This window comes from Sceloporus occidentalis, unplaced genomic scaffold (genome assembly GCF_023333645.1).
Source record: "Sceloporus occidentalis isolate IW3139 unplaced genomic scaffold, rSceOcc1.0.p SCAF_124, whole genome shotgun sequence".
NCBI classification, from domain to species: domain Eukaryota; kingdom Metazoa; phylum Chordata; class Lepidosauria; order Squamata; family Phrynosomatidae; genus Sceloporus; species Sceloporus occidentalis.
Window position 1 is genome coordinate 2,210,866 of NW_028317104.1, and position 27,269 is coordinate 2,238,134.

A 27,269-nucleotide genomic window follows, 5' to 3' on the forward strand; every position below is an offset into this window, starting at 1 on the left:
ATTTAAATGCAATCAACACGATAAAGGAAGAGAGTTTATTTTTTTTTAAAAAAGGAGAAATACTACCACAACATAGTCTTAAGCCAGATGGGCAAGGGTTTAAAGGTAACATCAGGAAATTTTACTTTACTGAAAGGGTGGTAGATGCATGGAATAGCCTTCCAGCAGAAGTGGTAGATGTTAATACAGTGAAGACACTTAATCAAGCATGGGATACTATAAGGCTCAGCTAGATATAAGATAAGGCTAGGGACTAAGGAAAGTATTCAGAGGTTGGGCAGACTGGATGAGCCGAATGGTTCTTATCTGCCGTGACTTTCTATGTTTCTATGTAAGCTGGGTCAATACCAGAAGATGATGAATAAGAACCAAAACAAGAGAAAGGTCAGGACAAGCCTGGTCAAAACAGGTAGAATCCAACAGGGAACTGCACTCCGCAGCGCAGTACAATGTGTGATATATATCGCCATCATAGTCCGCAGCGCAGTACAGTGTTTTACAGGGAACTTGAAGGGACAGGGTCTCATGAGATCCCCATTTGTGCAAAGCAATCTCATTAAGTCCAGGGAGACAGGGGAAGAAGGGGGAACTGGACAAGCTAAAAAGAGACAGCTGGTAGGTAAGAACTCAGCACATGGAGGTCTTGGACCAATTTCTCAGTCTCCCGCTGACCCCTAAATCCACGCTTTGACAAATGAACCGCGCCGGGTGCTCGAAGCCGCCACCAAGTGGCGCTATATACACATCTCTATATGGAGAGAGAGAGCGAGAGAGAGAAATAGCTTCCTCGCCCTCTCTCTCCATATAGAGAAATGTGTATAGCGCCACTTGGTGGCGGCTTCGTGCACCGGCGCGACCATTCCTTGTTCCGCCCGGACCATACCAAGTCCGTTTAACTCTTCGAACTGTGATCTAAATTATCACGGAAACGGACCAGACGGGTTGTTGTCGGTGATTTCTGCCTTCAGAGAAGCGGACAGTGCGGCTGGTGGCGGTATTTGGATAGACTCGTGTGGTTACAGAAACCCGACCGGCGGTTGGTTCATTCCCAAGATGGCGGCCACCATGAAGAAAGCGGTAAGAGGGCTCGAGCTGGCGGTTTTTGGGGAAAAGTCGGTATTTCGGGTCATTTCTCTAAGCGTGGATTTAGGGGTCAGCGGGAGACTGAGAAATTGGTCCAAGACCTCCATGTGCTGAGTGCTTACCTACCAGCTGTCTCTTTTTAGCTTGCCCAGTCCCTCCTTCTTCCCCTGTCTCCCTGGACTCAATGAGATTGCTTTGCACAAATGAGGATCTCATGAGACCCTCTCCCTTCAAGTTCCCTGTAAAACACTGTACTGCGCTGCGGAGTATGATGGCGATATATATCACACATTGTACTGCGCTGCGGATTATGACGGTGATATATGACACATTGTACTTCGCTGCGGAGTATGATGGCGATATGACACATTGCACTGCGCTGCGGAGTATGATGGCGATATGAATAATAACACATTGTACAGCGCTGCGGAGTATGGCGGTGATATATAAATAATAACACATTGTACAGCGCTGTGGAGTATGGCGGTGATATATAAATAACACATTGTACAGCGCTGCAGAGTATGACGGCGATATATATACACACGTGCGTTTGGCTGGAGTAACGAATACGTTGTGAGTGAAGCTTCTCGTTCATGTTCCGGGTTATCAGGTAGCGGAGGACGTTAACGTCACATTCGAAGACCAGCAAAAAATCAACGTGTTTGCGAGAAGCACCAGCAGAGCGACGGAGCTGAAGGATGAGATTGAGGTTAAGAAGGTGAGCTTTTACCAAAATGCTGAGAAACAGAAAAAACTAAAATATGTCTGCAGATTAGTCCCCGAGCCCCGGAGCGTGGAGCTGGTTTACCCTCTTGGGTGATCGGGACCCCTGCCAGCCCGTTTACATTATGGGGGCAGGGAGAGCTGCGTGGCGCTCTGCAGTGGGGCTGACGGCTGGGAGTGCTGCTCTGCGCCTCGGGATGTGCTTGGCAGCGGTTGCCTCTCGGTGTCTGTTCTGTGACGGTCATTTTCTTGGTCTACTCGCGGCTGTATCGATCCAAGCGCCGATCGTTATCTGCCGACATGAAATCGCTCACTCGTCGCGCAGGTTCCATGTCGTTGAAAGTGTGACACACGTCGGCCGGGAGACTTCATGCTTTTCTGTGTTTCATCTGTTTTCCAGAAGCAGCTTCGTAACTTGGAGGATGCCTGCGATGACCTCATGATGTTGGACGACGCGCTTCTCGTTCCGTATCAGATCGGAGATGTCTTTATAAGTCATTCCCAGGAGGAAACGCAGGAGATGCTGGAAGCCGCAAAGGTCTGAAACACTGCTAAGAAGGAGCAAGTAGCCGAGAGACGCACCATTTAGTTTGCGCAAGTACAGACATGTAGGGGGCTGTAATGCTCAGAGCCGGGCCGAGGGCCCCAAACCTCTGACTTCAGCTTTCCAGTTAGGAAAAATAGGATTTTAGACCCAAAATGTAAATCTTTCTAATGGGAGGAGAATTGTTATTAAGACGCATGCACAGTGCTGTACGGTGCGCTCCGTTACTCAGGCTGCGTGAAACACTAGGTTGTCCTTTTAACTTGTGAGCGGGAGCCTTATGTGCAGAATCTAAATCGTATAAATCGTAGTAACTGCTGAGCCCCCGTCTGCTGAACTCGTTTCCTGAAGTCTTTCTTTTTCCCCAGCGAGCTCTAGAAGAGGAGATCGAGGGGTTACAGTCTCAGGTGGGATCCATCCATCAAGTTCTTGCCGATCTCAAGGTCCAGCTTTATGCCAAGTTCGGAAACAACATCAATTTAGAAGCGGATGAAAGTTAAATAATAATATAAATCCCCCCCCCCCCCCGTTGTCTTTTTATTTTATTGTTTGCAAAAATAAAACCTGAAATCTCTGTGGCTGTTTGTTGTCACTCGGTGAACCCCTTCGGTTGACTTTTATTGCGTTTTTTAAACCTCGATGCCTTTTGCTGTCCCACGTGCACTTGGCGCTCTGAGTAACTGATGGTTCTCGAAGGGTTAATGTTGGCATCCTTCTGAGGGGTATTTTGTATCTAGTTCTATGGACGTGCAGCCGGTCTGCAGCGTATTGGACTGCAGTTCCCATCACCCCCCCCCAGGGAGTAGGCCACTGCATACTAGCAATGACCTTTGCGTATATTTACCGCGGCTCTGTGGGGTCCAGCACAGACGAGAAAGGATAAGTTGGAGCGACTGCTGCCGTCTGTTCCGTTGATTGCTTGAGTTTTGCCCCAGTCCCGGCGTATTTGGCTGCTCCGTAAATCCTGTGCAGAATCTGTATTGTGCATGCACGATGTGAGTCCTTTTGAGGACTAAGACCAGAGCTGACGCGCGGCCCCACGTGTGCTGACGCGCGGCTCGGGGCCCCGCTGTCTCTACACAACAAAACACGAAACAACAAAACAAAAGTCTGGCATGTGTGTTTTTCTTGGTCTGGGCTCAGTAGCCGCTGGTGAATCGCTAATTGCTTGGCATCAGGTGTCAGCCGGGAAACACCGCATCCTTCAAGGGTGATGCACCCTACACCAGTGCCTGAGCGTCCGGGGCACGCCGAGCGGATTACTCTCCTGTATGACACAGGATGAGAGGAGAGCAATTTCAATAGCGGGAAAAAAAGACCATAAAACATGGCCTATTTTACTCAAAACTTGCAGACTACTGTTGGCTTGTCCCGCTGTGATGGGAGTTGTAGTAATGTATAGTTGGGCTGCATGTGTTTAGTACATTCTGCTTCCTGGCCGAGTGAAGAACCCTGGGGGGGGTGATTGGTGTTATCCCTACAGGCCGGTACAGCAGTGCATTGGTTGCTATGGCAATATGCTTGTTTTTTTATTTAATTTAATGTATACGGGCAAATGTTTGAATATCTTTGCTGAAGGTTAAGACACTTTTTAAGGAACAGGATCGCGCCCCGGGCCATGCATTAATGTTTGCTTTCTAGGTTCCAGATGCATATAGACTGATTGAATACGTGGACCGCATTCATGCCGCTGCGGGAGCGCAGACCCTCCATCCGAACTATCAGAACCCCAATCCCACCCCCCCATCCGACCCTCTATCAGACCCCCATCATCCTCATCTTCAGCTGTCTGTGATCTGCATTCTCAGCCGGTAAGATGGAGTCTGGAATGAGCTCTATATTAAGGAGCAGACATTCCTGGCGATCGGCGTGAAGTCCGTCCTGCCGCTATTTAAGGAGCAGAGAGATCCTGGGACGACTTAGGGCCGCAGCTCGGCCCGCGTTTTATTAAAACAAATACTTGCGACACGAGTCCCCCGACATCGGAGGGGCAGACACTCGCAGGAGCTCCTGGAAATCCTGCGCCCCGACGCTGCGTGACTCATAATATTAAATAAGATTTTACTGCCCTGGAATAAGATAAGTCCAGAGTTTGTCTTTGGAAATAAAAGATGGGATCGCGTGACGCTTTATGTCGCTCCGATCAGAAATAATGTTCCAAATCTGAGGTTTTTGTACAGAAAGGCCGGTTCGTTATTTTCAGAGCCTCCTTTTCCTGCTCGAGAAACACGCTCCGTGTTTCTCGAGCAGGAAAAGGAGGCTCTGAAAATAGCCTCCTTTGTTGGGACAAAAGGCTTTGTCCCAACACGGGACAAAGGTGACCTGCAACGTGCACCAAAATCAGGACAGCGAAACACCAAGACTGGCTTTTATTGGTCCGAACTTTATCGCTTATCAGCAGCTTATTGATTATGGTTCAGCGCAGAGAGTGGAATGAGAAAGTATTTCCCCAAGTTAACGGCGAATTTACGGGCTCTGGGTCATTCAATGAAATATTCCACCCCCCAAACTGCTCCCGTTCTATATATCCAGCCTCGTTCTTTAATCCTGCAGATCGGCTAAACAATAATAAAATATATTTAATAGATTATTAATTTATCTCCCCGAGATTCAGCAACCAACACAATCAACATACGGAACGAGCGCCATCCTCACGCTGTACGTTATTCACCCCTTCGGCACTGAGAGGGTTAATGTCTGCTGGACCTGCCAGCAGATTGGCCCCATTCGGCCCCCGTCTAGTCTCCCGTTTCTCCTGCTGTAACGACTTGAACCTTAATCAGTCGTTGGTCTCGTCTTAGATTCAGGAGCCGTATGTCTATCCCATGCATGTTTAATACCCTCACTGTATTACCCTCTACCACTTCTGCTGGGTGGCTGTTCCACTTATCTACCACCCTCTCCGTTCCATCTCAGCCTCTGATCCTCTAGTGTTAGATTCTTTTCTGGTCCTTTGAAATATATTCCCTCCCGTCCTTTACCCCTTTATGTATTTAAATGCTTCTCCTCGATCCCTTGGTGTGGGTACCACGGTGGGAAGTGTCTCTCCTGCCTCCCGTGATTATCCGCCTGTCAGCTGACGCTCTCTGAGCTCGTCTTTCTCTACAGAGTGGATTTAAATAAAGCGCAGCTTAGAGCGAGTCTCCTGGAGGAGCTGAGGAGCCTCCCGTGGCCTCTTTCTTAAAAATCTCCATCCAGCCCATCGCCTCCGGCTTCTCCTCCCGGCCGGGAATGGGCTCCGGTTTCAGTGATGTTGTGAAGCAGGGCTACGTCAGGATCCGAAGCAGACGACTCGGGGTGAGTTTATTCTGTATATTTTTTCCCATTTCTTTCCTCCTCACAAATGAACTCACTGCTCAAGGGAGTTAAAGGGTCAAAACCCTCCTCATAGCGGATGACGGGACTAATTCCAGCGCCGGTAGCTTCCATTATTATATTAAGTCCCACCTCACACTTTTATCCCGATTAATGCGATATCTATTACGGGCAGACGCGTGTCGAGCCTCGCTCTTTGTAATGGATCATTCCTCATTCGCCCTTTCTACCTGGATTCTATTAGGTCGTATCTGGCCTGGCACTAACGCAGGCAGCTTGTGCCACAGGTAAAACTTTACTTCCCCAACAGCGAAGGGGCAGATCCTGGGGGTCAAACAGTCTAGTCTTCCTAGTCTTCCCCCTGCTGGGATCATATATAAGACTCCCAGTTGGTGCTTTTGCCCCAGCATGTTATGGGTGATTTCCCTGCTTGAATGCAGGTGATTCCATTATATGTATCTTTAAATAATGACAAGTCAAGGTTTCCATGACGACCGGTATTACAACCATAAAGCTGCATACATTCCCATAGTGTCCCTTTTATAAGGCTGTATACATTCCCATACTCTACCCTTCTATAAGGCTGCATACATTCCCATAGTCTCCCCTTCTATAAGGCTGTATACATTCCCATGGTCTCCCCTTCTATAAGGCTGTATACATTCCCATACTCTCCCCTTCTATAAGGCTGTATACATTCCCATAGTCTCCCCGTAGCGGCATGTTCATTTGTGTCTTGCGCACTCCAGGTTTGTACTAGAAACACATGCAGCCCCTCATTTGATGCGCCAAGGGATGTCGTTTTTGCAAATGTGTACTTTTTGTGCCATAATTTAACTTCCTACCTGAGCAGTAATGCCACGTCAAGGCTTCAACCCTAATTACTGATCATTCACACGCCTTTCATATCTCCATTCACTCGCAGAAGCACACACCATACTATCCGTACATTCACTCACAGAAGCACACACCATTCTTTCCATACATTCACTCACAGAAGCACACACCATTCTTTCCATACAGTCACTCACAGAAGCACACACCATACTTTCCATACATTCACTCACAGAAGCACACACCATTCTTTCCATACATTCACTCACAGAAGCACACACCATTCTTTCCATACAGTCACTCATAGAAGCACACACCATTCTTTCCATACAGTCACTCACAGAAGCACACACCATTCTTTCCCCATACAATGCCAAAGAAATGATGGTAAAGGGAGAAAAAAAAATCACTTTTACAGCAAAAATAAATTTTGCAGTAAAAATGCAAGGCGCTGCAGGGATGATATGGTTACTCACGTACCACACAGGCTAAATGGCTGATTTTAATAATATTTGCAGTTCATCAGGATTTCAAAAATTGCCTCCCTCTACCGTTGGCTAAGGGATCATGGGATTAAAAATTAGGATCAGCCATTTTTAAAAAGGGAATGTGACTTTTTATAGCTATATGATCGCTGTGGTAACATTGGCTACCACAGTGATCATTTAGCTAGAATACTTAAACTTTTTTTTTTTTTTAAAGTTTAACTACTTTATGTTTAAATCATTTTTTTTACATTTTTTTTAATGTAATTTTTTTAAATTCTTTTCCAAGCTATATACCGTTGGAAAGGTGAGATAATTACCTTTCCAACGGTATATGTTGGGGGTCTGTAGCTGCTTAGATGCCTGAGATACAGGCATCTAAGCAGCATGCCCCCATACCCCTTTAACTGACAATTGTCAGTTATTAATAAAGTTGCGCGGTCACCGGCCGGATCGGGTGGCCCCGGTGATGCCCTTCAGTGATTTTAATAACATTTGCAGTTCATCAGGATTTCAAAAATTGCCTCCCTCTACCGTTGGCTAAATTTAACCCCATGAACAAAGGGATCATAGGATTAAAAATTTGTATCGGCCATTTTTAAAAAAGGAATGTGACTTTTTATAGCTATATGATCGCTGTGGTAACATTGGCTACCACAGTGATTATTTAGCTAGAATACTTAAACTTTTTTTTTTTTTTTTTTAAAGTTACACTACTTTATGTTTAAATAATTTAATTTGGGGCTCTCTAGGCAATTTTGATCATTTTTTATCTGCCTTTAGAGACCCCCAAATAATTTTTTTTAAATTGTTATTTTTTTAACTTAATATTTTTTATTATTTTTACAATCTATATACCGTTGGAAAGGTGAGGCGATTACCTTTCCAACAGTATATGTAGGGGGTCTGTAGCTGCTTAGATGCCTGAGATAAAGTTGCGCGGTGACGTAATCGCGTCATTGCGCGAGACGTCACCAGACAGATCGGGTGGCCCCGGTGATGCCTTCTGTGCGGCGGGGGGGCAAGGAATAACCTAGGGGGGGCAATTGCCCCCCCTTGCCCCCCTGTAGCGACACCACTGCCCACCACTACGCCAAAGTACTCCAATATTCGGTGGGTCCTAACGCTAAAGCCTGCCTACTGAATTACTAATAAACTGAAACTAAACATTGAATCTAAACACAAAACCAAGGAGGACATACCTTTAGACTGCAGACTGAGACAAACATAACAAACAGATGGGGCAGACCATATAAAGGAAACAGGAGCTGAAGCAAAGAGCAGGACTGGAATCCAGGAAGCAGAGGTTCAGGACAGATCATACGGAAATGCAGGAACAGATTACAGTAAAAAATAGGAACTGAGGCAAGGCAGGGAAAACCAGAGATATGCAGCTCCGCAGCCTGGATGGACCCTGACATGTTCCTTCTATAGGCTGTATACATTCCCATAGTCCTCCCCTTCTATAAGGCTGCATACATTCCCATAGTGTTCCTTCTACAGGCTGTATACATTCTAGTAGTCTCCCCTTCTATAAGGCTGCATACATTCCCATAGCCCCCCTTCTATAAGGCTGTATACATTTCCATAGTCCCCTTTCTATAAGGCTGCATAAATTCCCATAGTCCACCCTTCTATAAGGCTGCATACATTCCCACAGTGTTCCTCAGGGGATGGAAATAAATGCTTCCCATTCACCGGCCTCCCGCTCACTTCAGATTCCGTAAAGTGTATCCCAGGCCTTCAATGCCCCTCAGACCTTCCTGAGGCCAACATTATCGCAAGAACCTCTTTTACACAACAAAACACAGACCTGGAACCGACTGATCCACGAATGACCGATCACAGTAACTTCCTTTACAGAGGATCATTGTGATAGGGCTCGACGCCTTGCTTCCAATTTCCAGCTTTTCATCTCTATCTGTTTCTCATATAATTTTTTTATTGTTATTATTGTTATTATTTGTATTTTCTTTGTGCTTTTTAGATTTATCGGCGCTATTGGTTAGTATTTAAGAAGCCATCGAGCAAAGGACCGAATCGTCTGGAAAAGTTTGCGGATGAGCGGGCAGCTTACTTCCGCTTCTACCACAAGGTGCGTGGGGTAAACACAGCAGTGGCTCCTTAGCTCTTCTACTGCCTCGCTTGGTGTTCTTGCCCAGGCATCTCCCTTAACGCACCAAATCAGTTTAATGTGAGACTTGGGGATAAAACCCCAAAGGCGCCGCCGCCTGTTCTCTCTCTCCTCACCTTCTCCCTGCTCTCTCCCCTCACCTTCTCCCTGCTCTCTCTCTCCCCACCCTCTCCCTGTTCTCTCTCCCCACCCTCTCCCAGTTCTCTCTCCCCACCATCTCCCAGTTCTTTCTCTCACCACCCTCTCCCTGCTCTCGCTCTCTTTCTTTTCTCTCTCCCCACCCTCTCCCTACTCTCTCCCCACCCTCTCCCTGCTCTCTCCCCACCCTCTCCCTGTTCTCTCTCCTCACCCTCTCCCTGTTCTCTCCCCCACCCTCTCCCTGCTCTCTCTCTCCCCACCCTCTCCTTGCTCTCTCCCCCCCTCTCCCTGTTCTCTCTCTCTCCCCACCATCTCCCTGTTCTCTCTCTCCCCGTCATCTCCCTGTTCTTTCTCTCACCACCCTCTCCCTGCTCTCTCTCCCCGTCATCTCCCTGTTCTTTCTCTCACCACCCTCTCCCTGCTCTCTCTCCCCGTCATCTCCCTGTTCTTTCTCTCACCACCCTCTCCCTGCTCTCTCTCTTTCTTTTCTCTCTCCACACCCTTTCCCTACTCTCTCCCCACCCTCTCCATGATCTCTCCCCACCATCTCCCTGCGCTCTCTCCCCCTCTCCCTGCTCTCTCTCCCCACTATCTCTCTGTTCTCTCTCTTCACTCTCTCCCTGATCTCTTTCTTTCTTCTCTCTCTCCCCACCCTCTCCCTGGTCTCTCCCTGCTCTCTCCCCCGTCTTCTCTCCCTGCTCTCCGGCCAATAGAAAATCCATTAATTACCACAATATCCTCTCGCTATCTGAATGAATGGCAATGAATCACATTTCCCCAAACATGGCTGCTGCTTAGTGTTTATATCACAGGGTCCAAAAATACTGTGAGTTTAAAAACATTTAAAGATCTTTAAGATTGTAAAATTGTGACCTTTTAGACTGAGAATAGCGGGTATTCTGCAAAACCTGAAAAATCTGCTATTTTTTGATAATAGGGGAAGTGCAGAAGATTAATTGGAATTTATTCACTGGGCCCGCAATAAAATCATAAATATGTGAAACCGAATACGGCCAGTCTGCCGCTTAATCCCCTGAAATCTAAATAAGAAAATATTGAATAACTAGCCTTGAATGTTACTATGGCAACCGATCCCCCCACCCAGGTCATGCTTAATGTGAGAGGGTGGGAAAGAATGAGGAGCCTGGATGGTTAGGATTAGTGGGGCCGTTAAAAAAAATTCCTTGTTTATATATAACTCTTACTCTCTGTATCTCTGTATAAGTATATCAATATATAACTTTATAGATTTAAAGCACCTGGCAGTCCCTGTATTGCGGTGTTCTTTTTTTTCTTGTTCGGTGGTTATTTGGGGGAAGTTACTGGGGTACTGTGCCATTTTGCTATGCTATTTGTTTCTTATCATGTTGTACCCTGGTTTTCTTTGTTTTTGTTTTTATCTTTGAAAACTCAATGAAAATGTTCAAACGTAAAACACATGGCAGTTATGCCACACTCCCAGCCTGTAACTGCCCCCTCCCCGATAGATGCCCCAGACACCTTAGTAGGGGCCCCATGGAAGGCGTATAGTTGGGGTATTGTGCATCCCATATCTTTACTTCCCTCCACCAATGTATAAGCGTATACCTTAGAGTACAGTGCCGGTTGCATTAGAGATAATTTACCGATTCTCCACGTGGTTAACACATTTACAAGAAACATCCTTTTTTGGTCCAGGTCACAGAGCTCCGTAATGTGAAGGAGGTTCTTAGGCTTCCCAAAACCACCAAAAAACATGCGGTGGGGATCATTTTCTCAGATGACACCTCAAAAACATTTGCCTGTGAATCCGGTGAGCTGATACATCGACTCTAGGTTCTTAAATAAATGTACAAGACCCACGTCAAACTGCTTGGTGGAGCCAAGGCTCAGCAGGGGAGGAGTCAGCCAGAGACTCCGCAGGGGAGGAGTCAGCCAGAGACTCCACAGGGGAGAAGACAGCAAAATACTCTGCAGGGAGAGACGGCTTAAGATGGCACTTGCAGTTAATCTCTTTATCGTCTATCTTTATGTCTATATGTCGGTCTGTCTATTTGTCTGTCTGCGTCGAAGCTCTATCTTTCTGTCTATATTCATCTACCCATCACCCACATCTGTAAAGACAAGCAAAACATAATAATATATTACTTCTAATAATAATATTTGAATGATTCATTTCTATTTGCCCAGAACTGGAGGCTGATGAATGGTGTAAAGTTCTGCACAGCGAGTGCCTGGGAACCCAGATTAACCACATCAGCCTGGGGGAGCCTGATCTTTTAGCCAGCGGGGCAGAGCAGGAACACAATGGTGGGTGACGCTGTACTGTGTGCCGCTAGCGGAACCCGGGGCCCTTTATTTTCGAAATCCCATCCTCGTTACGTCTTTAAACGCATTTGGCCCAAATATTCACGCTGGGTTTCCCAAACCTCATCACCGAGTTCATCCCTGCTGACACTGATAAAGATATATCCTGCAGCAAATGTTGTCTTTATTGTTTATTGGTCTGTGTATTTGAATATTTTAGAGGGATATTTGGGTATTTTGTACTTAGACACTGGATATATTAAATCTGCTGTGTTTGGCCAATAACAGTAGGAAGGTCTTTGGTGGGTGCCTCCAATTGGCTGAAACAATTCTGAATTAGAGACAGTTGGATTTTGTTTGTTTTTTATGTATTTTTGTGCTGCTCATATAAAAGACTTAAGACTAATATTGTGTTTCTCCCCCAGAAAGATTCAATGTGTATTTGGTGCCATCCCCTACTTTAGATGTCCATGGGGAATGCACCCTGCAGATAACCTCTGAGCACATCAGCCTTTGGGATATCCAGAACCCTAGGGCCAGGCTGGTCTCTTGGCCGCTGAGCTCCCTGCGCAGGTACGGGAGGGACCCGGCGTGGTTCACGTTTGAAGCTGGCAGGTAGGTGGCCTGAAAAAAAAACGTAAGTTTCAGACAGTGACCTCTAGGCGTAGATATGGTAACCGGCATCGTGTCTGTTGGCAGGATGTGCGACACCGGCGAGGGGCTGTTTATCTTCCAAACCAAAGAAGGTGATGCCATTTATCACAAGGTCCATTCTGCCGCTTTGACAATGGCTGAACAACACGAACGCTTCTTGGAGAGCACAAAGAATACAATGGTACATGCGCGACTTCTATCTGACATCATTTAAAGGATCGTCTGACCCCCCCACATGCAGATGGGTCATGAGATATCGAAAAGATGTGCCAGGCGCATGTTCTCCGACACTGATACCCCTCAACTATATCACAGCAAAGTGGGCATTAGTTAAGGCCCCCAGGAAAAAATAAAACCAACCAAATTGCAATAAAAAGACTCCATTTTCCTTTAATGTTTTATTGTCTGCTGCTGGCATGATTCTGGTGAGGGTCTCCGCTCTGTGATCTGGTCGGTTTGAGCTTCAGAAGCCATTTTGTGCGTCTCTTCCTTCCGTTGTAATTAAAATCCTAGAAAACACGTGTTTGAAGTACATTTTTAAATCATTTGGTTTGATGTGAGGGACTGAAAGGAAACTCAGGAGGTTTGGCAGACAGTCCGATCCTCGCTTGTGATCAGGGCCCTCCAATGATTTTTTTGTCGTTTTCACCTCCTTTGAGTATTAACAGACTTCCTAAGAGACCCTCAGGGAATTTTCTAATTATTATTCGTAAATGAGACAGTTTAATGTCCGCATGAAATAACCTCGGAGGCTTGGAGGAGTAAAAGGCCCCGGGAAGGAAAAATGGCTGCATTTTATAGAGAATGCGATTTCATCTACAGGTCACATTAGCCAAATGGTAAGGAAATGAATGGCCCTCCTCTGGGGCCGGCGTCCGCGTGGAGATTGGGGACCAACAACTAATGCTGTTAATACTCTTCATCTCAAATTATTTGCGGGAATATTTAGCCGTGCAATGGATGCCCTGACCTCGACGTCTCTTCTGAGTTTTATAATCCTCCTGTGATTTTTAGTAATTAGTAAATTGGGTGAAATTTCTGTTTTATACGGACATCTCGCGGGGGAAAAGAACTCTCGTTCCTTTGCTGATGTTTGTTGGAAAACTAGCGGGAGACGTTAATTATCCTAAAGGAAATAGGATTTGCCGCCCTTTTAGAATAAGTTATTACATAAAAACGAATCCAGAATATCTTACAGAACAGACGATCTGTAGGAATTTTTACTAATTTGTTTTCTGCCTAATATCAGAATTCCAGACACAAAATGACTTACTACGTGATTAGGTAACACTAGACGCCAAATTTAACGAGGCTAATTATGTTCACGCGGTAAAAGCTACCGTTTTATCCTTTCTCTCCCCAAACTTCTCCCGGATCCACAGAAACTCCAGAGGACGGGCGAATTTCCAGCTTACAGGTCCGAGCGCTGATCTCCCCGTCAGACGCTTTCGCCACCGGTGTAACAGTTTTGGGAATTGTGTGAAAACCCCAAAAACTGAACACAACTTTCCCTCTACAGCACAATGTTTTACCTTCCCGCGCTGTTTATATATTTAATGAGTTTCTGTTTCATATTCTGATGCAGAAAAGTGGAAAATGACATTTCTGCCGTCTGGCCTCTGATGTGTATCCGTTGGCTGTGACATCATTGTAGGGGAGGTTTGGTGTCTGTGTGAGGTCACTGACACAGCCCCATCTGTAACTGGTGAACCTATCAGAAAAAGAGGGGTTATGGATGCCTGTGATGGGCAAACTTGTTGAGAGTGATTTAAAGTCCTTCCAACCTATGAGCAGAGCAGGAGGAGGAGACACCAACTATCAGTTATATGTTCACATGTTCATAACTTGTCTGAAGCCATGAGAGGTGGAATTAAAGTTTTTATTTCTGATAAATTTGTTTGTTTAGACGATCACACCATGGCATCAAGTTGACTGTAGTAGCCTCTACTCCCGGGCTAGGCCCCCTGCAAGAACACACAAACCTTTCCCCCAATAAAGACACGACAACCAAGAGCCCATCCCTTGAAACCTTAAGCTGGATGGGCTCCCCCACCAAGAAGAAATAAGGCCTTTTCTACACCCTCAACCACTGCCAGATTGAAAAAATCATATCCAAGATCTGACAAATGCACCCCATCACCACGAAACAGACCAACTCCAAAACCTTCCAGGGCCACATGTCGCACCACCACGCCCCTACATCCACGAATAAAGCTCGCCATGAGCTTATTCACCTTTTTCCTACTACGGTCCATCGCCTCCACATCCCTAGCATGTCGCCAGCGCAACCTCGGGATACACTCTGACCACACAACCTTAACCTTAGGAACCAGCACCAAGATACGCTCGACATCCCACCTCATCCGACAAACCAACTCACGCTGAGGCGTGACCCCGAAATCGTTGCTCCCAGCATGAATGACCAGCACATCGGGACTAACACCCAAACGCAGATACCGAGAAAACAATGACAGAACCCCCTCCCACAACATACCCCGCACACCAAACCACCTCACGTCGACTTGGTCCCTAGGAAAACCCAGCTGCAGACCGCTGTCTCTAACTGCGGCTCGCCTCCGGGCCCAATACACGTGAGAATGGCCGATGATCCATAAGACGAACCGGGACCCTGCAATGAAAACAAAAACAGGAAAAAAGGAGGGAGGGTAGGCATGACCAAAACCCCAACCAACGACTAGTCAAAACCAATCAGTCTCCCAGACCTAACCTATGCGGCCTGATATATCTCCAAAAACACCCAGACTCCCAACGCCCGATGAGCCGCACCACCTCATCCCCCAAACCAAGCCGTGCCGCCTCCGTAGCTGCCCCGATGCGAAAAGAGTGCGTGCCAAAATCGGCCGCCCCCGCACCAAGTCTTCCGAGCCCCAACTTCATCACTCGAGAAAATTGAAACCGAGACACCGGCGTGAAATCCGCGTGAACAAGAAAGGACAACCCCCCAGCCGGCCTGACCCGCAAAAACCGCTGCACACACCGCACCGGGCAAATTGAATCACCAGGAAGGGCGTAAAGCATAACTTGCCTACCCTTCCCGAACACGTCTGTTTTAGACGAACGCAACCACACCAACACCTGTCCATCACAGCACTCCACATCCTGAAACGCTAAACCACCCTGAACCGACTTCCGCGGACTGACCAATTCAGACACCCGAAACGCCCCGAAAAACGCCAACGCGAATGCCGCCTGAAACAGCACTACCTCGTAACCATCCTTACAAACGTCAACCAAAACCTGAAGCAACCGTCGCAAGAGACCAGCGGATAGAGGCCGCCTGTTATCCGCGCGCCGAGGGCCCTTCCTCATGCCCCGCAGCATCCGCCGAATCAAAAAGGACTTCGTAAGATCCCTCCAACCACGCAACTGAAGCATAAAAGCCAGAGCCGCCATACATTTGTCAACGCGGGAAGGTGAGGCGCCGCACAAAGCCAAATTGGCCACAAACCACAACAAAACCTTTAACCGAGCCCCGTACCCGTCAGCCTCACCAACCACCCTCGACAACACCTCCCAATCCTGCCAGACCCTCTCATAAGCTGCCCAAGTAGCCGGAGCCAAGGAAGACCTCACCCATCCCGCAAGCAAGCGGTCCCGAGACTCCACATCACCTCCGGGCAAGGCAAGCCCTCTGCTTCTGCCATAGGCGCCTCCCGCCGAAACCGCTCCCACTGCAAGCGAGAGAGAGAATCCGCAATTACATTCAAATAACCCGGCACATGCCTTGCCTTGAAGGACACATTCAATTCCATGCACAAGAGCACAAACCACCGAAGCAACCGAACCACCGGAGGAGAAGACGCTGACAACAGGTTAATAGAATGAACAACCGCCAAATTATCCATAAAGAAAACCACGCGACGATTGCGCATCTGCCAACCCCACAACGTTAGAGCCACCACCAACGGGAACAACTCCAGAAATGCCAAATTCCGGATCAGAGGACTCGCATGCCAATGACTCGGCCACCTCGCAGCACACCACTGACCGTCAAAATAAGCCCCAAACCCCACGCTACCAGACGCATCAGTGTAGAGCGACAACGAGTCAGCCGACACCGATGGCAACTGAAAAAACACCTTCCCGTTGAAACGCGAAAGAAAAACCTCCCAAACAGCCAAATCAGCCCGCATAGGCCAAGACACGCGCACCCGATGATGAGGGGACTGCACTCCCGCAGTAGCCCGAGACAAAGACCTAGAAAAAACACGCCCCACCGGGATAACCCTGCAAGCGAAATTTAAACGCCCCAGGAGCGACTGCAGCTGCTGCAGAGTGACCTTCCTAGCGGAACGCACCTGCGCAACCCCCACCCGCAGCGCTGCCAACTTATCCTCCGGAAGACGGCAGACCCCGGCTACCGAGTCAATCTCCAAACCTAAAAAACTGAGGCAGGTACTAGGACCCACTGTCTTGTCTGCTGCCAAGGGGACTCCAAAAGACCGTGCCACCAGCTGCAAGGAGCGCAACAGGTGCAGACATTGCCCCGAGCCAGCTGGGCCAACGCAAAAGAAGTCGTCCAAATAATGCACTAATGCCCGGCAACCCGCCTCCTCCCGCACAACCCACTCCAAAAAAGTACTGAACCTCTCAAAATAAGCGCACGAGATGGAGCAACCCATCGGAAGGCATAAGTCGACATAAAAGGCCCCATCAAACCAACACCCCAGCAGGTGATGGCAATCCGGATGTATCGGAAGCAAGCGAAAGGCGGACTCGATATCCGCCTTTGCCATAAGAGCCCCAGGGCCAGCATCGCGCACCAAATCAACCGCCTTATCAAACGAGGTATAAGAGACGGAACAAAGCTCCTTAGCAATGTCATCATTGACAGAAAAACCCTTAGGGTAAGACAGGTGATGTATCAACCTGAACTTACCCACCTCACGCTTCGGAACAACCCCAAGCGGCGAAACCCTAAAACCGGCCAACGGGGCCTCAACGAAAGGGCCAGCCATGCGGCCCAACTGCACCTCTTTAACTATCTTGTCGCGCACAACCTCATGAAAGGCTGCCACAGACTTCAAATTGCGTCGAGACAGCCTCGCTTCCCGAGGCAAAAAAGGAATACGGAAACCATGCGCGAACCCCGCATCCAGAAACGCCGCGTCATCCCGCCTACCGTAGCGGCTTAGCCACGGCAGCATCGCGCCGCGCTTCACCGGCGTTATCCCCTTTAGTCCCAGACTGGCCAGCGGAGCTGCCGGCCTTTGACCGCTTGAAACATTTGGACAAACTATGTCCACCGCCACATCCGGAGCATTCATGCCGGAACTTACAGGAGGCCCCCCACTTGCATTGGCTGTCGTTAAACTGCCAACAAGTGCCTTTTTTACCTACGGCCAGCGCGGTTCCCTGAGACCCCCCGCCGGCCCCCCCTTGAAAGGGCGACGCCTTCTGGGCCATCATTAACTTAAGCCAAATCGGAAGATCCATCTGATCCCACCGCATACCAGGGTTAGCCGCCAGGCGCTGACGAAATTGTTCATCATAACGCCACCAAGCCCAACCCCCGTACACGCGGTAAGCTTCCCAGATCCCGTCAACATAACAACGCCGAACATTTGTCCGGCGTCTTCTCGCCAATAACACTGGCCAAAATACAGAAAACGCGAAGCCAGTTCCCGAAAGTCTTCGGGATCTTCCGGTACCTACGCTTCTTTTCCTCTTCCTCCTTTTTCTTATCCTCCTTCTTATCATCCTCCTTAGGTTCAAACGACTCCTCGAGAGGAAGTAAGGAAAACAGCTCTACAAACTCTCCCTTCCAAATCTTCTCCTTCAACTCCAGCTTCAAATGAACCCCAAGAGGGCCCGAAAAAAGAGACATAAGCGGTCTGCCGCGCAGCCTCCGGCACACTGGCCAATACCACGTCCCCACTATCAGCTACCACCTCACCCCCGGACCCCCCAACCGTGGCGTCACCTGTAGCCTCACTACCGGATGGAGGAGCCGACCCTACAACCCCTTGTCCCCACCCGAACCTACCGACCCTGGAACCCAGGCACGCTGCACCCCTGACTGCGGACTGCCAACGCCCTCACCACTCCACGAAGCAACTAACGCCCGCAACCCATCCAGAATACCTGCCACCGAACCACCCTGACCCTGCGCAACAGCAATCGCCGGGCCACGCTGCGCCACACACTTACCAGCCTGGCCCCCAGCCGTTCCGGACCGCTGGGCCGTGCTGTCCTGAGGAGGTGTCACCAAACCCGTCGAGGAGGCTGCCTCCAAAGCCACACGCACGGGCTGCTCCACCGCTGCTCCCCGATTCCTGGCATCCGAGGGGGATCTGGAGGTAGATAAACGTCTGAACGGAGCTGTGGTTGAGCGACCCCTAACCTCCCGAACTCGAGACGGGCTCCTAACCCCTTCCCTCCCACGCTCCCTGCTAAGCTGACCCCTAGACCCCCTAGAACGCCTACAACCAATCCTCCCTAGCTGCCGACCCCTAACACCGACCCAGGACCCATCCGAAGACGAAGAACCCCGAGAGACAGAACGCCGAGACCTACCCCGGGGAGAACTACCAAGGAGCCCCCCAGAAGACTCACGACCCGACCTACCACTACCCCCAACACCCGCGCGGCCCCGACTACGTGAAAAACCACCCAGAGAACCCACCACCTCCACAGAGGAATGGGCCCCGACAACAGGAACCCGGGAGGAAGCCCTAGGGGAACGCCGACCAGAACGCCTAGACCCCCCACCACCGCGTACAGAGGAGCCCCTGGAGGATACCGGACTGACACCCCCAGACAAAGCCTCAACCTCACTACCCCCAAGAACACCACCCACACCTAAAGCCACCCCACCAGGAACCCCAGACACCACCCCCCCAGGCCCAAATCTGAAGCTGCAGAAACCACTACTGACCCTCTAAGCCCCCCACCCCTAGAGCCCAGAACGGCAGGGCCGAGACCAGCACCCCCCGCTGCCCCTTGCACTCGCCTGCCCCGTCCAGCGCTGCTCCTTCCTGACAGTAGCACCGCAGGCCGCTGTGCAGGCCGCACACGGCCGTCCCGGCGCCCACGCTTCCTCCGGACACCGCTCCCAGAAGAATCTTCACTGGGCGACAGCCCAGGCTCAACGCCGTCATCCCAGCTGGGAACCTCCGCCGCCGACATCAGGCCTTCCCGCTCCTCTCGGCCGGTCCCGGACACACTGCCGGCCCTGGAGCGGCCTGCCGCGCCCCACTGCCGACCGCTCCACGCAACTGCTCCCTCAACTCCAGCGGCACAGCCAGACGATCCTCCAGCACCGTCCTCGGCCCCCGAGGTCCCATCTTCAGTCAGGCGACGCGGCGGCCGGGTCTTCCGTGCGGGCCTCTGCTGTCCTCCGGTCTGGCCTAAAACTGGACCCAACTGTGCCTTCAGCCACTCTGGGCAGCGCTGCAACGCCGCCAGCCGGACTCCCTCCAGGATCTTCTCCACCTCCGGGTCCATGACGACCTGCAGGGAAGACAAGAGGGGAGAAAACACAGGCAACACAGAGAGGAAGAACAGGATAGACCAAGAAAAAAGGGGGACAGACAGAGAGACAAACAGTGAGTGGTAGGTGAGACAAAATGGAGACTGCTCCACTGGCGCCAAACCCCTAAATAGCCCACCATTAACCCCTCCCCCCACATTCCAAAAATGCCATCAGGACCTATCCCTGCTCGGCACACAGTCAACGGCCCACTAAGGCCCATTCTGAGCACCGTGGGCTTCATTCTGCTTTCATGGCTTTCACTCTCTTGATGTATTTATCTTTTAGGTTGCGAGGCCGCTGCCGCCTTCTGTCGTCTTGTGCCCCGGCTAATGTCTGCGCTCAGATAACATCTTAATATCGGATGTTGATTGAGCGGCAGATTCCTCCGTGTCGGCCTTTCTGCTCCTCAGTGAATTTTTTAGACTTATTTAGTTCTGTCTGAAAAGGCTTTTGATATAATGAAATATCTCATTCCACACTCTGACTTTTATATGGAGTCATCTCGGCTTCTTCTAATTTATGTTGTTATATTGAGAAGAAGTTCCTATGAATAGAATTAATTCTGTCTTATTTACAAAGAAAATAATTAATTCTGTTAGTGATTTGGACCAAGTATAGAAAGTTGTACCCCCTGGGTGGCTGCCCTGGGGGGGTTTAACCTCCAGAGATTAGGGCAGTTTTTGCCTCGTTCCACTCCATGCTCTGGATACTGAGTGGATTTAATGTCAGATGTCTCCAGCGCTTGGGCAGAGTTTGACGATGAGGGTGGATAGAAGCAGAGATCGGACATGGTTCCAACACGCGGGAAAAGGTTTCTGACAGCTGCAGGTGATCTCCCCGCTGATCTCACACGACAGTAAACATTTAAACCTTGTTTTCAGAAATGAACGAAAGCATCTTTGTTATATGAGGGTTACCAAAACATACAGTTCATGTTCACATAGTCCGCGCACGTATTTCCCCGCACACACGTGATATTGTGGCTCGTGATGTTACTAACCTCCAAAGTCTTCTGACGAAAGCCCCAACGTGCCGATAACATGGAAGGAGCTCCGAGACATCGAACTGACGCGACCTCCTGCTTTGGGTTAAATCATGGGGAAAAAGTTTCTCCTCAGCGCCGGGGATGTAATAGAACTGAAATAAACGAGTTACCGGAGAACACCTGGAGAAACGGCATCCATCATTTTCCAACCAGCGACACCACAAAGCAATATATGTGGCCTTCCGGGCATTTAACCACTTTACTACCCGCACGGTAATTCGATAACATCCGGTGTGCGCTGGGGATTATCCCGTTTATTGGCAGATTTTCGGGTTAATGCGCCTGTAGCAGCGACACCCAGTTCTTGAGGAGGCCGGTTTGTGGAATCTAAACTTCTTTCCACCGATGAGAGAAAAGGATAAGTTGGGACGGTATTTCGGAAACAACCTGATTTGGCGCAGAGAAAAGTCCAAACCGGAGTCCCGCATCTTTAGCGCCCAGGTCACAGGACCTTGTTAGGGTGAGAGTATGGTGGGGTAATAAATATCCAAGGGGGCCTTAGTACCACGACATCCTGGTGTGCAGTAATAACCCCCCAGCGTTGTATACAGTAATACGGACATTATAAGTGTCCCCCACTGAGGGAGAAAACCAAGCACGTAAATCCTGTTAAGGCAATGAAATTAACTCTCTTTAGTGAATAAACCCACGTAAGGCTTGAGAGGGAAAATCCTCCCACAAACCGGGAGACGCAGCAGCAACTTCTTAGAACTCAATGGCAGACCCCAAAATATGAAAATAGGACCGAAAAACAACACTTATTCCAAAGATGTTAATGGCAACATAATTCCACACTAGATAAAGAGAGCTGGACCTATACTGTTAAAGGCTGTCAATGATTAGAATTCACATAATAAATAAAAAGCAAATACCATATTGGCTCGAATATAGGCCGCTAGACTATATTCGGGGTCTGCAGTCCCCGCAGAATACAGCGGGGTTAGAATACAGATCCCCCGCAGCGGTGCAGGGGACCTGCATCCTACTCCCCGATACGCTTAGACAGCCTCCCCTGCCAGCACTTTCCACAGGGGGGGGGGGGGTGCAGGCACGAGAGGTTGTCTAAGCGCATCGTGCGGACGGTCACAGGCTGCGGAGGTTGTTTACCCCGCATCGCCGCAGCCGGTGTCCGCACGATGCGTTTTACCTCTGCCCCCAAGACTTACCAGAGCAGACTCCCGGGTGTCTTGCGGGGCCGGCGGGGGGCATCTACGCAATACGCGTATACAACTTCCGCTGAGTGCCGGCACCGGAAGTTGTATACGCGTATTGCGTAGATGTCACCCGCCGGCCCCGCAAGACACCCGAGAGTCTCCTCTGGAAAGTCGGGGGGGGCAGAGTGGCATCATATCTCGGGGGGGGGGAGGAGGAGGACAGTGGCAGCATATCTCAGGGGGGGGGAGGAGGAGGAGGACAGTGGCAGCATATCTCGGGGGGTGGGAGGAGGACAGTGGCAGCATATGTCGTGGGGGGGAGGACAGTGGCAGCATATCTCGGGGGGGGACAGAGTGGCAGCATGTTTTTTAGGGTGCGGCCTATATACGGGCGCGGCCTATATCCGAGCCAATACGGTAAATCGCAACTTAACGCAAACTGCTATAAAAAAGGGAATTACACCCCTCTGTTTAATATACGATTTGTCCACCAGGTGGCAGTCACATACTTTTATACCGGTGTCTGCGAGCGTCAAAGAGAGAAGTCGCTTACTTTATTATTTCATTCATATAGAGCCATCATATTCCTCAGCGCTGTGGCTATCATCAGATTATTATTTTTTGTTTGATTCCGTCTGTAAAGAGTCAATCCTTAATTAGGCCTTGTCTTGGATTCGGGAGCCATATGTCTATCCCATGCATGTTTAATACACTCACTGTATTACCCTCTACCACCTCTGCTGGGAGGCTGTTCCACTTATCTACCACCCTCCCAGTAAAGTAAAACTTCCTTCATTCTATTACTTCTGATTCTTGTAAATCACAGTAATCGGGGGGAAAGGTTATTCTGCTTATAATGAAAACCATTGTACCTCATTGACCCCAAACACTGACATCCGCCATCATAATAGCAACATTTTGTCAACCATTTATTTTCAGACCCACTTCTATAATCAGAACCTAATGAGTAACAATTAGCCGTGTAATAAATGCATTTTCATTTTACACCAAAATTTCTAAATCTTATTCACATAAATGGCGCAATGAGTAGTTTAGGAAAATCTTATTTTAAAATAAGTGTCTTTATAGAAATTTTAAAAAATAAGGAAATTAAAAGTTAATTGTATCGCAGATGATTATCCCACATTAAAAAGAGAGAATTTGCAGAAGAATAAAGAGGGGCGCCTACCTTTCGAATTTCTACACTGTTTTAAGTTACTTTATTTGATATTCCTGAGAAACCTGCTGTGTGTCATTAAAGGGCTATTTCCATGAAAAAGTTCATATTTCTGCAAACGCAATAAATAACAAAAACCTAAACCTACTAATAATGACACGTGTGACGAGGACTCCTTCCCACTAGATGGCACTAGCTGCTTCCAAAGCGGGATGAAGCCCACTTTCTGTTAACTCTTTTGGGGGGAGGCTTTGGAAGAAGCTGGCGGTGGCCGGAGGTTATGGGTTGGGTGCATCCTCTCCCTACACTTAAGCCACTTACAGTGCTCAGTCTGAAGTTTTCTGATGGATCAACTATTCGGTCAAGGTGGTAGCAGCATCTCTCCCACGCTATTGGTTTGCTCGGCTCTGACCATCAGGCTTTGGGTTTTTTTTTACCATCACAAATTGGGCCATTTTCTGCACTTATACACCAATCAGCCATAATATTCTACGCACAGGTGAAGTGAATAACGCTGATAATCTCGTTATCATGGCTCCTGTCAGTGGGTGGGATATATTAGGCAGCGAGTGAAGATTTCGTCCTCAAAGTCGACGTGTTAGAAGCAGGAAAAATTGGCAGCATAAGGAAGAAGGTGGCCAGGTACGTCGCTGACCTGGAGAACACGCGGCACCGGGAAGTATCCATGGGGGCCGCACTTTGCAACTTAAAGGGTCTTCTGCTAACATCTCAGTGCCAGACACCACAGCACAGCTTCAGAGATCTAGCGGACTCCATGCCTCGACGGGTCAGGGCTGTTTTGAGGGACCTAGAGAATATGAGGCTGAGGGTCATGGTGTTGGCTGATCGGTATAAATGTTTTGCTCCAGCAGTGCCCTCAAAAATAGGTTTAGCCTTCAGTTTATGACCAGATGATGATACAGTAGATTAATAACCATTAAGTTAACAATGACCTGACTTACAAAGTTTAATAAATGAGAGGTAAAGTATAAAAGATCAAGAAGTAGTAATAAAAGCTTTGTACAATATGTAATTTAAGTAAAATATACCAAAAGGGCGATTCCTTACAGCATCTGACCCCCTGCCCCGCATGGAAAGGGTTGAGTCAGTATGGTGGGAAAGCAAGGAGTTAACTCGGCATTGTGAAGCATTTTTGCTACATCTCTCGTGTCTCTCGGGGTCTTCGTTTTTACTGCAGATGAGAAAACGTTGGATCTGGAGAACTTTAATGGAGACTTCAGTGACCCTGGGGAAATCTGAAGTCTCCTGGACTGACTCTATGAAAGCTCAGTCCCTCGTGTCCTGGAGAAAGTATTTTTATTTTAATGAATATTATTCTGTCACAGAAAAGCCAAAGGCGGATTTTACTGACATTTTTTGCAAAAAAAAGTGAGCACCTTCCGAATTGTTATTTACTTTTAACTGGGCGAGTAAGTTCCCTGTTACAAGAACCTGAGACATGACTCTTAGCGGACGGTCCTCGGGGAACCGTCAGAAGCCCTGCCTGTCTGGAGGAGTCTGATCCTGTTGAATTAAATGAATTGTGAAGAGTACTGAACACTCTCTGATTGTTCTCGAGTAGCTTGAAGTGCCTAAAACTTTCTGCAGTGGTTACCCTCAAATCACGTTACTGGCTCTGTGATTCTATAAAGACTTTCGGACGCATGCGTTTGACGTTAGACCCCTCATAGAGCTGGTTGTCTTGTGTATCCAAGATCCTGATTCACAAAATAGAAGGAATAATGAGTATAATGTCATCAAGCCAATTTATGATTGCAATTTAGATTAGACATGACATAGTGCTTTACAAGTTAAAGCCGACCATTTAGCACCTGCGTATACGTGCGCTATACATCTGCCCCCAGGTATACTGTGCGCAACCCCATTTTTATATCCTTGCCCCATACCTTATCTCACTTCTCCAAGTTCATAAAATCAAATGCAAACCGCAGACTCCTCTCTGACCTTAGAATAATAACTTTCCCAACAACAGGAAGCATCTTCCCTCCCGTCCTTGATGGAATAAGACGCTCAACATTAAGCTTCATCAGCCTAGAGTTAACTGCGCATTTTTTTGTTATTTTTTCCAGCTCCATTTTCTCCAGCTCAGTAATGCTGTTTGCGTGAAGAAGGAGCAGCGTCACGGCTGGTTAAAGGTGTGATTATCTCTTGCTGTGTTAAAAGTATTCTCCAGAAGGGATTTGCATTTAGTCACCAATAAACCTGCCATTATCTTCTATATACTTGTTTTTTTTGCAGGAAACATTTATTTTCTATTTACACTACCGGACTAACACAACTATCCCAAGCTAGACCACATTCCCCCCAAAGACTCTTCCACGTGTCCGGTCCCGGCACATAAGGTGGAATCCATTGTCCTGGCAGATTCATGCAGGAAACACTTTGTGAGATGGTCAAAGCAATAAGAGGATATAAAGTTCTGTAAGGTGCCCCGTCTCCCACATGACTGGAGGAGGGCCTACCTGGCAACCCCTCTTTTCTCCTCCTCCCATAACCGCAATAACAGACGTAAACCAAATGTAATTTTAACAATTGAGTTTATTTATTTTTTTCTTAACAATGTCAATAAAAGTCAGATATGGATTATTTTGTCCACGGTGCAATCCAACTTGCATCTCCGCACCGTGACACTAACACAATGAAACTGTCAAGGGTTAAGTACAATTAACTCTTCGTAAACTTCGCTGCAATGTGTTGGGCGCTTAACGAACGCCCCCTTTTAACAATTAACCAACCACCATCAAACTGAAACAGTAACCAGTGTAACCGTCAATGAATAACACCAGCTGGCATAGGCGTGTAAACCGTATCCCCGCTGTGACTGACGGCGTCCCTTGCCCGTCAGCCCCGTGGCACCAATAGGAATCTCAAGGGCCCTTAGCCCAAGGAATGTCTTGGACTTAAGCCCGAAGGCTTGTGCACCGTGAGGCAACCACCCCTTAAGGTGAGTAGCTCTAGCACCATGCCAGCATAAAACCTCCACGAGAGAAACAAACACAAAAAGGGGGGGGGTTGGAGGGAATATTTTCTGACAACAGCACAGTTGAAGAATAAGGCACGACCCTGTAGAGAGCTAAATTTATAGTCCATATTATGGAGGGTGTCACCAGGGGCTGCTGACCAACCCCGAGTGACCCTCTAATCAGAGATTTACGGCTGGACAGATTAGTATAGTTAACTATAAGGGCAAAAGGTGAAAACTGGGCAAGGTAGGGGCAGCAGGTGGTGGGGACTGTTATGGGTCATTCATGAAAAAAATACAGGTATAGGGGCGCATGTACATGTAGGGAAGAAAGTAAAAATTAATGGTGCAATATCTCAAACCAATAATGATAAAGAGTGGATGTGTAGTGAATGCACTCACAAAATACTGATGATATACAGGCTCTTCCAGATAAAATATTCTTTATTTCTTCTATTTCTAAAATAAATATAAAACGAGAAAACAACCAATGGTGCAGAATCCTCCTGTAGTGGTATAAGCAATATGGAATACACTTACAGGATAGTAGATTTTGCCAGGCACTTCAGTTGGTAAACGTCCATAAAAAGTCCATACAGCAACACTGCTTAAGTTGAGTGATTTTCGGGTGCTTCTCAACGCGTTTCGCCTCGCGGCTTCCTCAGGAGAAAATCAGTAAATTCGGCTGCAGTGAAAAAGTTTTGTCAACTTAAGCAGTGTTGCTGTATGGACTTTTTATGGACGTTTTAACTTTATTTATCACTCATTCACTACCTGGTGTTTATTATATTTTTTTACCTATGGGTCATTCATGGTCAGCTTATGAGTCCTGACCATGGCTGGATCCAGTGGATCACTATTGATATGCCCAATCAGCGATGAATATACTTGGCAGTTACCATGAGTCAGCCATTGAAGGTCACACACAATTACCGACTGAGTGTTACTCAGATGTTATCTGGTAAAACATGAGAAAGATTGAACGCACCCAACTGGTAGGGCGTCCATGCATGGGCGTAGGAACCCCTAAAAATCTGGGGGGACAGCATTTTCCCCCATCAGATCCCCACTTTCTCCCCATCTCTCACACTATCTACCCCCTCTCCCCCTTCTCACACTATCTACCCCCTCCCTACCCACACTGTCTACCCTTTCCCTGCCCCCCTTCTCACTAGCTACCCTCTACCTACCCTCCCTTCTCACTAGCTACCTTCTC

At 48.2% G+C, this 27,269-nt stretch overlaps 2 protein-coding genes across 2 annotated transcripts; both read left to right on the plus strand.

Moving 5' to 3' along the window:
• The first annotated feature begins 1,053 nt into the window (after window positions 1-1,053).
• On the plus strand, window positions 1,054-2,853 carry LOC149282025 (prefoldin subunit 4-like). Its single transcript, XM_089498736.1, has 4 exons — window positions 1,054-1,077; window positions 1,697-1,804; window positions 2,210-2,347; window positions 2,722-2,853. Exons 1-4 carry the CDS (start codon window positions 1,054-1,056, stop codon window positions 2,851-2,853), a joined length of 402 nt encoding a protein of 133 aa, XP_089354862.1.
• A 2,731-nt stretch (window positions 2,854-5,584) lies between these two features.
• Window positions 5,585-12,413, plus strand: LOC149282026 (docking protein 5-like). The gene is made up of 6 exons (XM_089498691.1): window positions 5,585-5,650; window positions 8,975-9,082; window positions 10,937-11,051; window positions 11,429-11,548; window positions 11,971-12,160; window positions 12,245-12,413. Exons 1-6 carry the CDS (start codon window positions 5,585-5,587, stop codon window positions 12,411-12,413), a joined length of 768 nt encoding a protein of 255 aa, XP_089354817.1.
• The last annotated feature ends 14,856 nt before the right edge of the window (window positions 12,414-27,269 follow it).

Bases quoted from the DNA above. Each gene is read 5' to 3' on its own strand.
- LOC149282025 (XM_089498736.1), top strand. From the start codon at position 1,054: ATGGCGGCCACCATGAAGAAAGCG. The intron at 1,078-1,696 runs GTAAGAGGGCTC...CCGGGTTATCAG, and splicing joins CGGCCACCATGAAGAAAGCG to GTAGCGGAGGACGTTAACGT. The intron at 2,348-2,721 runs GTCTGAAACACT...CTTTTTCCCCAG, and splicing joins AGATGCTGGAAGCCGCAAAG to CGAGCTCTAGAAGAGGAGAT.
- LOC149282026 (XM_089498691.1), top strand. From the start codon at position 5,585: ATGGGCTCCGGTTTCAGTGATGTTGTGAAGCAGGGCTACGTCAGGATC. The intron at 5,651-8,974 runs GTGAGTTTATTC...TGTGCTTTTTAG, and splicing joins TCCGAAGCAGACGACTCGGG to ATTTATCGGCGCTATTGGTT. The intron at 12,161-12,244 runs GTAGGTGGCCTG...GTCTGTTGGCAG, and splicing joins TTCACGTTTGAAGCTGGCAG to GATGTGCGACACCGGCGAGG.